The sequence below is a fragment of the Camelus ferus genome, chromosome 16 (assembly GCF_009834535.1).
Source record: "Camelus ferus isolate YT-003-E chromosome 16, BCGSAC_Cfer_1.0, whole genome shotgun sequence".
NCBI classification, from domain to species: Eukaryota; Metazoa; Chordata; class Mammalia; order Artiodactyla; family Camelidae; genus Camelus; species Camelus ferus.
Window position 1 is genome coordinate 33,121,360 of NC_045711.1, and position 13,131 is coordinate 33,134,490.

Below are 13,131 nucleotides of genomic sequence, written 5' to 3' on the forward strand. Positions count from 1 at the left end.
TCTTCACAGCACAAGGGAAACACAGTGCCCTGTTCCATGCAGCTCAAATTCAGAGTTCTTTCCCTGGTCACTTGTGAGTTGGAGGCCAAGGATGCAAAGTGCCATCAAGGGGAAATCTGGAACAAGAAGAAGAAAGCTACTCCATTTTCCAGAGGGCCAGATATCAATGATCCATGCAGCTGGACATTTCCCATGCCGCTGTAGCACAAAATCCCAGTGCAACCAAGAAAAAAAGATGGTTTTCTCATGCCATACCATGCCTCAGAACATAGAGCACAATTTAACACTTGGCTTACAAACAGCCTAGTGCCTGCATCCCACTTCTAGCTTTGGATAACATTCTAGTAGCCCACAAGTTCTGTGGAAATCCAATCCCTAAGTTGGCAACATTTGTCAGCAGCAGAAGTAACCTAAAGAGGTGAGCAAGGTATAGTGAGAAAAGTCTAAGCTTGAAAATTAGATGAACAGAGGTTCAAACCACGCTTTGCCATTCATTAGCTGAATAATTTAAGCTCCCGCCTTCCTCACTTGCAAAAACAGGGAGAACTATCTAACATATAACCCTTTTTGGAAATTACGAATGTGGTAGAATAGGTACACATCTACATGGTAGGAACTCAGTAGAGTTCCATTCGTTTCCTTCGCTCTATGTGGCAGATACAATGGCTTAGACTCAAGATCCATCCGACCCTTCTAGCGGACCTTCCTGCACTTCAGAAGTTAATCAGCTAAAAGGCCTCCTTCGTTACGTTGTATCTAAGATCTCCTTTAGGTTCAGCCAATCAGAGGCACTTGTGTGAGATTTAGATGACTTCCTACTGTTCCTGGGCATAGCCCCGAAGCCTTAGTTTTTCTGCCACTGCATTAGCAGAGGCCCCACACCCGGTCCCCAGTTTCCCTGATGTTAAGATATCCCTGTGTAAGTGGTGTGTGGACAGAGCAGAAGGGCCCTGTGCTTCTGAACTGGTGGCTTCCTGATTACAGAAGAAGGAGGAACTCTGTGGTTTATCTTTAGACTTAGAGTCTGTTTTTTCACTCCCTATGATTCTGTAAGTCAGAATATGCACTAAATGCCTTCTTCCTGAAACTCATTAGAGTGGATTCTGTTCTGTGCCACTGAACCCTGACCAATATAGTCTGGAGTGAAAAGGTATTACACATTTGACCTAAACAAACAACAAAATGTCTCTTGTGAGGGACTGATAAGAGAGAAAGAAAAACTCTCACTTATTGATGAAATCCCAGACATTGGTCCAGACTATCCCTAGACAGGCTGAACTATCCTCAGTCTGTTACATGGAGTGTCGAGGGTCAGAGATCCCTGGGATAAAAGATCCAAGGCCCCTTGACATCCATTCTCTCCTTCACCAGTCACCAGTGAACTCTCCTCTGGTTTTGCAGGTGAGATGGGACTAGCTTACATGAGGTCAGCACTACAGATCCAGGAGGGGCTGGGGGAAAATAGCAAAGGTTTTCTGAGCTTTTATTTCCAGCCAGAGACTTTCACTTTTTCCAATACACATTGCTGCCTGCAGAGAGCCAGCCTTGTTATCTGATGGGCAATGAGCCAGGGGCTATTGTGCACAGGCCCACAGCTCAGGGCAGGAAAGGGAAGTCTCCCCAAACCAATGGCTATCAGAGGAAGCGAATGGAAAAACCAGGAGCTGGCAGAACTGCTCCAGAGCATTTTCGGTTTTGTTTCTATCTTCATTTCAGAAATTAGGGGCCAATGAGACACACAACAGCAGTTGAGAGCAACTGAGACAGGGTCCTGAACAGGACAGGACACTGAACTATAAGATGCATCAATGTTCACATATTTACCAGCAGGGAGCCAGACAGCGCAAACCACAGTGCTATGCAAGACCTATCCCAGGTCTCAGAAGGCAAGCACAGCAGGGATGGCAGGTTCTCTGGGACACCCTTCCCTGGCATTCCAGCCTGATCTTGCTCTAGTCTCATAGGGCCATTTGTGCCAAGGGGCTCCCTCTCAGCACCAGCTGAAACAAAAGAGCAGAGTAGTCATCCTGTGTTCAGAGTGGCCCACAATTTCCCATGAAAGCACCCTACACAGGATTTAAGCTGCCAGCTGTCTGCATTCCTCCCAGGGCCTGCTAGCTCTCTGTAGCCTCCTCCTTAACCCAGAGCCGCAGAGTTGGAGGAAAATGCTTGTCCTAGGATACAGTTGATTTTTTTTTTTTTTGCTCTGTTCTCTGACTCAAAGCTGAAAGATAGGCTCTTGGATTCTAGCTCTTCTCATAGGAGACTCCTGTCAGGAAGCGATGCAGCCAGGAAGTTGCCTCCACAGGGAGTTCTGGGGCTTTGGGTCAGTGTTAATGTGCGGGTCATTGCAAGTACAAAGAGATAGCTTTTTTTTTTTGGCCACCAACTATTTTCTCTAAATCCTGTTCTCTCTTGGGGGGCAGATGAGATGAGGGGAGGAATCAAATCTTTTTTTTCTTCCTCAATGGAAAATCTTAACTAATGTTTCCCAATGTGCTCACACTAAACCAGCCTGTGCAGAACAAAGCTTCTCGATATTTTCATCCCATAAGACCCTGAGAACGTCATGTGTTTCTACTAGCAAAACTCCCAAATTTTATGTTGAAGTTGCTAATATCACTAAACAGTTTCTGGTCTCATCTAGTATCACAGAAGAATTTATAGGAAGAAGGTGGAAAACCTGTGGAAGTTAAGGCAGCTGACCACGCTGTTTCCATATACACACGGTCACCACCTCTGCCGTCCTGGTTTCCACTTTTGCAAATCTGTACCAGGACTGGAGGTCTGCACTGTGTACTGCTCTCTAACTCATTATATATAAGTCATCTCATCCTTTCAACATTCCTTTTTTCCCCTCTGCCTGAGTTTTTCCTCTTTTCTTCTCAGAAAGAGGGCTCCTCTCTCTTTGCCACGGCACTATAAGCCCCCTGGCCTGGATCCCCACTTCATCCCAGCAGGAGTCAGCTCCCCCACGGTCCCCTCTTCATCACCTTCACTCCTCTTTTCAGCTGTCTTTGTGCCTCCTTTCATAAACATGCTCAGATCTCTGGCCTAAAAATATCCTGACCTTGTTTCTGCCACTCCCTTAATCCACTAGCCCACCTCTTTTTTTCTTTCACGGCCAAACTCCTTGAAAGAACTGATTGCCTCCACACACTGGCTACCCATTCCTTAGGGACTGCAATCCGGTTTGCCCTACTGTGGGATGCAGTGGCAAGAGGAGGAGCAAGATGGAGTAAAACGGAGTCAAAGGCACCTAAAATGCACTAGACCCAATGGGGGTCAGATGTGGCAGCGACAAGTCCTTTAGTTGAAGCTTGCCTATATGGCTTAAGGGTAACACCATGTATCAGGGAAGACAAGGTGCTTGAGCTGGGCTTCAAAAGTGGACACAACTTCCATAGGCAAAGACGTGAGGAAGGGTATCTTCATGTAGGGAAATTCCATTTGCCTTGTCTGGAGCTCTTCCCAGGGGTCTCTCTTTTGCATTAACTCATTACCTAGTAGGTTTGTTTTTTGCTTTTTTTTTTTTTTTTTCAAGCATGAGCTAGTTTAACAGAGTAACTGGCTTAAAAACAAACCTGGAATTCAAGGTATGTATATTATGATGGAAAAAAACAAAAGGTGGACATGATAGCTGGTTTCAAATATCTGAAAAACTGTCATAGGAAAGATGTTATCTGTGTTGCTCAAGAGAGCAGTACTAGAGTTACTGCGTAATGTGAGAGAAGACAGAATTTTCATTCAAAACAAGGAAGAATGTCAAATAAACAGAGCTGTCTAAAATCGGATTGGGCTACCTTGCACTTCCTCATTATTGAAAATGTTGCAGCGGGAGCTGAATGGCCTGCATGTTCAGTCTTTCACTCAGTGCTCACAGGTACATCAGTGCTGGTGGGCAAGGAGAGCAAAGAACCTCCCTCCAGTTGAGAAGGGTTCAGCCACTAAGGATTCTCTCCTTTGACCTGATTTCTACTGCTAGGACTTCTCCTAGTCCCTCATGCTTAAACTCTGACTCCTTTCCTTCTGTTTCTTTCTACTCCCAGAAGGCTTTACCCTATACCAGCATAGCAAGTACTCAGACATTTGTAGATGAAAATGACAAGTCTGTGTCTCTTACTGTCCTGTCCAACTTGGCTGGTACCATGTAAGGCCTCCTCCCCACCCTCTCCCAGTTTCTCTCCTACTTCTCTGGTCACTCCCTTCCTGTGTCCTTTGCAGGGTCATCCTCCTCTAACTGCCACTGTCTGAGTCCCTAAGGCTCAGTCCTAGGCTCTCTCCTCACTCTATAGTCTGCTTAGAAACCTCCATTTGAGCCCATGGCTTCAAAGTGACAACTTCCAATTTTTCCCTCTACCCTAGTTTTCTCCCTTCTGAGCTGGAGACCTGTGTAGTTAGCTGCCCATTTGCTATCTCCTACTGGCAGTCTCAGAGGCATCTCCAACTCAATGTGTCTAAAATACCAGGTCTGTCCTTCTCAGCAGGTGAGCCAGGCTCTCTTCTAGTGTCCCTGTCTTGGTGAAAGGCAGTGCCATTTATCCAGATCCGTAAATCAGTAACTTAGGTCCTGATCTCTCAGCAACTTAAAATTCAATCCAATAGTGGTTCTTAAACTTTTTGATCTTGGAACCCTTTTTCATTTCTAAAACTGAGGACACCAAAGAGCTTTTTTTTATGGGGGTTGTATCAGTTGATATTCACTGTATTAGAAATTAAGGGTCAAAAAGTTTTATATCACAATAATATACAAGCACACATTCCATTAACCATAGAGCAATGACATTATCTCAGGCATGTAACCTCTGGAAAACTCCACTATATACTTACAAAAGAATGAATGAAAAGCTAAATCATATCTTAGTATTATTATGAAAATAGTTTTGACTTCGCAAGCCCTCTAAAAGGATCCCGGGGACCCCCTAGTCCCATCCCCAGACCCCACCACAGCCACAATGCCATGTTCTGTCACAGTTTCACCTTCTAAATGTCTCAGGTCCACCTGCTCCTCCTCTCTCCACTACCGTCACTAGCCTGATCCAAGTTACTGTCTCCCTTTACCCGGACCACTGCATTAGCTGATACGTAATATGGTTCTCTTAGATCCAATCTCCAGTCTGTTCCCCACACTGTATGCAGCTAGAGCAGTCTTTTCAAAATACAACTCCAAATATGTCATGCCATCCATTCCTCTTCACTTAAAAACCCTAAAGTGGTGCTCACAACACCACACACCTTTTAGTCACAGCCTATAATTATACATGAATCAGATCATGACAAGTAAGATCTGACCTCCCACAGGTCTACAAGGGCCATAGGGACCAGAGCTGTGTCTTTTTGCTTCCCATGATTCTGGCACACAGAAGATACTTTGGTAATTCTTTCTTAAATGAATAGATGAATGAATGAATAAAAATGCAATCTGATCGGGAGAAGGATACAATAACAAGGTAACATAATAAGCAATACAACAGAGAGGTACAAGGGGTCACCATTTTCAGTGGTTCCCACTGCCTACCAAACAAGCCCACGTGCAGTCAAGGCTCCTCAGTCAAGGCAGGCATCCTCTCTCAGCCTTCTCTGTTTCTCCTCCAAATACATCAGCCAGTGTTAAGGATTTAAGTGAGATCTCTAGCAGCAAATCATTGAAAAGTCCCCTCCCCTAATCCTTCTATGGAAATCCTCCATAATCTCTAAAAATCCAGCTTACACAGCTCCTCCCCTGATTGCATTTCCCAGGTCATTTCAGTTAGACATAATCTCCGTCATTTTCCAGCTTTAGAGAAGGGCTGGCAGGCTCTGCTCACTTCTCTCGTCAAATTCACCGCTCCAACCACCCGGGTTCTCAGAACTCACCACCTTCTTTTGTGATTGTGCCTGGCAGATGGTCTTTCCTGTGTCTGGAATATCTGTCTCTGCTTTAAGCTCAGTAAATCTCCTTCCACATGTCAGCTCTGATGTTCCCCTACTTTTGTGAAAACTGTTCTCCAAAGTCCTGGGCAGACTTGGTTATTGCCTTCTCTGTGCTCCCACACCACCTCCCACATGCCTCCACTGCACCACTCATCCCAGCCCAAAGGCTGGTATATAATGCCTGCTGAATGAAGGAACCCAGGATCTATGTGTGCTGGGAGGCTGTGTTGCCCATTCTCTAGATGAATAGGAACTTGTTTGCAGAAATCTTATTCCTCAGCATTTGCAGACAAGGAGATTCCACATATGGCCCCTACAGTGACGGCCCAGCATTCAGCCCCTGCCTCCATACACAAGTCACAGCACTTGTTTAGGAGCAGGGGACCTAATCACTGTCCCACATCAGTCATCAATGTTCACTCCAAGAATGCCCAACACCGCCCTTCTCCAGCCCCTCACTCTACAAGGGCTCTGGAACAGAGGCCAAACTAGCAGACATTCCCAGATTCCAGGGCCAGAGAGGTTCTGGGTAAGGTCTCCCTGCTGGGGTGGTGGCTTTCTCTCCTCAACCAGCTTATTGAAAACATAGCCACCAATTACCCACAACATTAGAGAAATATGAAATGCATATACAGACTTTCAGCTTGGCAATACCTACTACCAGTGCTTGCTCGGGTTGCAGAATTATTCAGTGAGGCAAAGTCAGTGCCTTAGCAACATATTCTTCCTGCTGCTCCCTCAGGAGGCTTATCAACCCCAGACAAGCTCAGCGATAGGACCAATGCTCAGATCTCCCCAGGCTCAGCTCAAAATCTCCAGAGAGCAGTTCAGATGGTGCAATTCTACCTATATGGCTAGAACCTGGATGGAGAGCAGCAGGGGTCTCAGCAACACGAGGGCAGCAACCTCAACACAGAGCTGAGGAGGCCAAATTTCCACAATTCAAGAAATAAGCTTTCTCCTCACACTGTAGGAAGTGGAATCCAGAGCAACACTGGATTGCCTGGAATACTGCACAGACCTGAGTGAAACTCTTTTCCTGGGGAGGTCTGGCAGCAGCTATATAGCCTTCTTCCTAGTGAGCCAACTGTATGCACTATGTCAAGGACAGTGTCCTGTCCTTCCTAAACAATTTAGTTTGACTCTCCAGCGGTTTTATTGGTCTATATGTTCCTCAAAGCATAAAGACTCCTCAGGAATCACAAGCAAGAAGTTTGATGTAAAACTCAAACTTGGACCTAACTCCTAACTCCCCAAGTCCCCAGTCCTTTGGGGAAAGAATGGTAAAAGACGAGGGTAGGCTGCAGCTGGAGGTCTTCAAGCAGATGTCTGAGGAGATTACGTCAAGACTGCTGAAAAGGAATTTGATTATGCCATTACAACATTATAGTGTAAGCTCCCTGAGGGCCAGGACTCCATCCCAGTCATTTCTCTACTTCTTCTCCCCAAAGAAACACATGGAAGATTATTCTGAACAAATTAGCAGTCAATAATGTTTGATGATTGTTTTTAAATTTATAATTTTTAAAAATAACATTAAAAAAATGGACAGATAAATGAGACGAGAGGAAAAAGGGGTGAAATACTCACTGACAGAGAGGTGCCTGCTTCTGGGCTCGGGGGGCTGGTAGATGGTATTTATATCTCCCGCCGACTGGGAAGCTTTGATTCGCACCTGCCTGGACACCCCGGAGTGGGGGGAGGAACTGGTCTGCAAGATAAGAGGAAAAAGCTGAGCTCTCCAAGCAGGCAGGCTGAGAAAGGCCCCGTTATCCTTCCCTAGGACTCCCGTGCTCTCAGCCACCTTCAGGCTTTAAGTACATGAGCTACCCAGCTCTCCCCCAAATCTCACTCCTCAGTCCAACTGAGCAAATCACTATTTGCTCAATGTAGTTTTACGGCCTCGGTGATACAGAGCACTGAGACCCAGTGCCCGAATTTAATAGGTGATGACCCAGACACGGAAGAACAACAGGCGTCCCTGTAATAATCTGCCAAACAGAAAAGAGAGTTGTAAAAACTCTCTCATAAAATTCTCCAGAGAGCTTGGGAAGAATAGGAAAAGCAGGAGATTATTTCAGCTGCAAGATCACCTGCTGCACTGGGGGTTCAGAATGGCAACCTCCTTGCCCCCCAAATTTTGGTTGGTAAATATTTATCTTTAAAATAGTTTGATATGCTGCTTCTTCCCTAACCATAATCACTCCCTGAAAATTAAGGTAAGGAGATCTCAGTTGCTTCTTACTACTGGGGTTTACATGTGAACCATCTCAGGACTGTGTTCATCTCGGAAAGGCTAGCACAGGTGCGATTCTGCCAGAGGTCAAGGACTTCAGAACAGGGTCAGCAACCTTGCCATGTCTACCCCCACTTTTGCACTGACCCAGCTGAGCCACCAGGTGAGCCCTAGAGAGAAAACAAAGCAATAAAGGGGGGCCCTTGCACAGAGAAGGCTGAAAACTGAAGCATGGCAGTAAGCAAGAGATGTCAGGATGTGCTCACAAAGAAGCAGGGCACTAAAGAGGGTGGAAGCTCGGGATTTTTAAGTAATGTGGGTCAAAGTTTCTACTTGTTTCTCTCTCTCTTTTACCTCCTGTAAGAAGAAAAAAAAAAGTCCGACCTAAACAAACTATATCCTGCCTTCCAGGAAAAAGGCGTCCCACTTTCAGGGGCGAGATCAGCTGCCAAGCAGCCTCCTCTAGTCTCCCCACACCAGACTTTATCACATCCAGGATTGCCTTGACAAACTGTCTTGCTCTAATGGGAAGTCAGAAACAAGGGGAAGTGACTGTTCTTGCTGAAGCCTCTGATGTGCAAGAGCTCTCTGCCGAGGGTCAGAAAGGAAAAAACAGCCAAAGCCACACACTGGGGAAGCAGGCCAGCGAAGGGCAAGGAAAGGCCACAGCCTCACAGTCAGAAAGAGAAGAGCTACATGCTGAGCACCCCAAGGACACCTGCTTGGACACAGTTCCTTACACATAGTGGGAATTCAGTACATCTTGGCAACATGAATCTGAAATGTACCAAAGAACATACACTTTAAACTCTCAATTTTCAAATCTAAAGGACGAGACAGGAAAGTAGGTTCAACAGCCAGCACAAGCATAGGTTCCTAAGAGAAAAGGCTGACCGTACAACAGGTTAGAAAACAAAGAGAATCAGTGAAGGTTTCAAAGCAGGGCTTCTCACACTTTCATGTGCACATAAATCACCCGAGACCTGTTAAATTTCAGATTCTGATTCAGTAGGTCTGGGGTGGGGCTGAGAATCTGCTCTTCTAACAAGCTTTCAGGTGAGGCTGATGCTGCTGGCACACGGACAGCGCGCTGAGCAGCAAGGTCTCAGGAGGCGAGTCATGCTTAGGGTGAAGGCAATGGTTCTCAGGCCTAGCTGCCCATCAGAACTGCCTGTGGGGTTTTTTGACACCTCAGACCATCTACAACAGAATCTCTGGGGACAGGGCCCAAGGACTGGTATTTTTTAAATCTTTCCCCAAGTGTTTACAATATTCAGTCAAGTTTGAAAACCCTGATTTAAGGAGATAAAAGAGAACAGTGTGGTAAACAAAATGAGGTTGACACAAGGGTTCAGGGAACCTTGAACAAGACCAAGAAGTGGGAGAGAGGAAGACAGGACTAGGAAAAATAAAAGGGGCCTGTAAGAGAGTGAAAGGAGAGCCATCAAGTATAAAGTGTGTACCTGGCAGAACATTCTAAAGACAGCAAACAGAAGGTGGCATTTGACCATTCAATGAAAACCTCACTGAAGGACTCTGTGGGCAGCAGTGTGCTGTGGCTGACACAAACAACATGAAAAATTACCAGGGAACCACCTACATAAAGACTGCAGTCACTAGAAGTTAGGAGATTAGCAGAAAAAGAGATTATAAAAGTTGACCCACAAATTATCTCGATAAAAGATTTGATGGTATCAGACAAAAGGAAAAAGTGGACTCAACGATGCAAGGAGAGAAGAAGGGTATGTGTGTATATGTGTGTCCGTGCGTGAGCTTTAGTTTGGATCTCACCAGTCTGCTTCACTGGTGGCAAGAGACCTTTCCTTGGAAGACCATGATAGTTACGAAAGCTGTGGAAGTATCCAGGTTATTTAATAAATTTACAGCTTTAATATCCATGACTTTATTAAAAACCTTAAAAAAAATCTGTTTTGAAGCTATACAACTTGAATAAAGAATGCCATGTTTACAATCCATGTACAAATTCTCACTTCTGTTTTGTTCTATGATAACCCCCAATATTCAAAAGGTTCATCCAAATTGAGATTAGATGTATGAATCTGTGTTTTTATTATCCCTACTCTTCAATGCCTCACAGACTTTCTTTATACATATGTACGCTTAGGCTGCCTTTCCTGAATAAAGAGTTCCAGGCTTTCCAGACTATTCACATATAAAACTGATCCAACCCCTTGAAAATTTTGTCTTCTCTTGGACCTTTCTTATTAGTTCAGTTACTTTCTGAGCTGCGGGGAAGAGAATGACACATCTTACAAGTTTTCCTCACAGGCACATTATACTTTCTGCTTTGCTTCTAATGAACTATGGAAGAACCTGGGTGAGATTTTTCAAGGACTACAATAATTCTAAGATCCATTCCTTGGATGGCATCTGATATGTACTGGACTAGTTAGAACATCCAGATTCTAGACCAGCTCCGTCACTATTTACTGTCTCACCTAGGGCAAGTCACTCTAAGCCTCAGTTTCCCCAGGAGTAGACTGGCAATAACAGATGCCTAACCAGGACTCCTCAAAGCTGCAAAAATCAAATAAGAGATGAAAGTACCACATATACCTTAAATGTTATTATTTTTAAACAACAGCCATACTGAAGCTATTCTGTCCAACAAGTTTCATTCTAACTTCCTGCACTTGCCCCATTATTCTAGGAAAACTGAAAGAATTAGCGTTTAGATTATCCTTGATATTTCAAACTTAAATAGTAGACAAGATAGTGTAAAATTCACTGATGGGAAATTTGGAAAGTGGGCAACACTTGGATGAGATTATAAGTTTACTTTTATCAGAGAGAATCTAAGGCAACAAAACAAAATGCCACACTCAGTTTAAGGTGGTTGGGTATTTAGTTTTTATCATATGCAGATATAAGTGACGATAGAATGTTAAGATTGAGATTACATTATGATAGTAGAAGGTCTAGAAAGTTATAAGAAGGTCAAGAACAGAAAGATAAATTAAGAGTTAGATGCACGCATGTTTAGAAAAGAAGTCTTTAATAGGAAATGGCTAAGAGTTGATGGTGCAAGGCAGAGGCCCAGGGCAACAAGAACTACTGAAAGAGATGGTGAAGTATCGTAAAATGGCAGTAAAACCAAGGCTAGAGAAAAGCTCTTAAGACTAAGAAGAGGTTCTGTGACTACCAAAATCCAGGAGTTCTCAGGTAAGAACAATACTGAAGCGTAAGACATGGCCTTGGCCAGGTGAGATAGGAGGGGTATGACTATACATCTTGGTGAGAGATGAAGACAGAGGAAAGATCAGAAGTGGTCATAGAAGGATCAATAAAAAAAGGAATCCAGAGAGAAGAAAGAGACAGTACATTTAAAAACAGGAATAAGAAGGGAAATAAAGGTATAGGTGGTAACAAAAGGTGGACGAGGTGACAGATTGCTAAAAATAGAGGAAACTAAGTAGAGAATGAAGTGACTGACAGTTACCATCAAGAGGAGATGGAGACCTGGGTGATAAGGTATTCTGGAGAAACATATGTAAAGTGTGATCTGTGAGCTGGTGCCAGGCTGTACCAGTCCTCAACAAGGGAAATACGGAAATGGTGAATAATCCTTTAAAGACTTTTACAACAGTTTGGCAGAGTGACTTATGTCTATTGAATCTAACAATAAAAATTGTGGGCTTATACTTTGCAGATGTCTAGTTAATTTTTCCATTTCATTTTTCATTTTTTTTTCTGTTTTTAAAAAAGAATTGGTCCTTGACAGATTGGAAATCAGAACAAAACTGGTATTTCATCACAAACAGAGAAGCACTGCTCTAGAGGTGGGACTCCTGAGAATATAATTTTGGATAATGATACCTCTGTTTATTAAGAAGCCAGAAGTCTAGCTGAGGACGTTCCCAAGGAAAGATTTCATCACCACCAATACCTGTTAGTCTTAAATGTAGAACTTCATAAATGCAAAAATTAGGAGCAGCTTAAGTGTTGCAACAGCAGAAAAAATAGTTAATTAAATTATGGTATAGCCAGTCAAGGGAATTATGTATTCTTATAAATTATAATCATGAACAGTATATATTAATAGAAAAACATACATGACAATGTTAAGTGAAAAATTAAGTTAGAAAATTGTATAAATACCATGACAACACTTAAAGTGTGTATACATATGGCCAAAGACTAGAGGGGCGTATGCAAAAATTAATCAATATTATGGTGCTAGGATTGCACAAGATGGCCCTCTTTTTAACTTTACAGTAAGTTTTACTGATTTTATAATAAATTTTTAAAATATACAGCCTTAGGGGAAATATATATATATGTATATATATATATATTTATACATCCTTAGAAAGAGACATCAATATGGCATTTATTTTATGCAACATCTAACGCAATGCCATGAGTGTCAGAGCTCCAGTGGTCATCCTTCAAACAGCTCTGGGTTGCAGCAGCATCTGAGGCTGAGTGCACGCCTTCGTGGATGGGAAAGTGGATGTAAAGAACCAGCTGTCTACAGCTTGTCATCAGGGGAGTGGAGGGATCACTAGCAGAGGTGCTAGCCCCCAGTTAAACAGTGACATCATTAAACTAAACCCCAATTCCAGCTCCTTCTGTAAAGAAGGGGTTTGCTGAATATGATCTCTGCTTGACTCTTGCTAACAATAAGCAGCACTCACTCTGTTCTCCTAAGAGGATGGGTGGGTAAGGGGTTCCAAAACAGTAAGACACAGCTCCTGCTCTAGAGGAGCTTGTAACTTTTTGGGGTAAAACTTAACAATATGCAACTAGAGGGCCCCCACGAAGGAACCTACGAACTAGTACGCAAATTATATCCAATGACTGAAGGAACAGGGAATAATCAAAATGACTTAAGTCAAAAACACTAATTAAACTGTAGCAGGCAAATCAAGCTAGACCCTTAAAAAGCTTGATACGGTCTGGCAGAGGGGAAGAAGGAAGAGCTGCAGAATAGGGGGAGAATGCTGAAGAATGTGGAAAGA

At 43.6% G+C, this 13,131-nt stretch overlaps 1 protein-coding gene across 4 annotated transcripts in view; it reads right to left on the bottom strand.

The window, feature by feature from the left end:
* Nucleotides 1-13,131, bottom strand: part of MAP3K3 (mitogen-activated protein kinase kinase kinase 3) — a 58,435-nt gene that overhangs the window by 14,155 nt on the left and 31,149 nt on the right. For all 4 annotated transcript variants that reach the window (XM_032457107.1, XM_032457106.1, XM_032457109.1 and 1 more), the window contains one exon: nucleotides 7,504-7,624. In XM_032457107.1, the coding sequence (XP_032312998.1) occupies nucleotides 7,504-7,624 (121 nt within the window). The remainder of the gene's footprint in view (nucleotides 1-7,503; nucleotides 7,625-13,131) is intronic.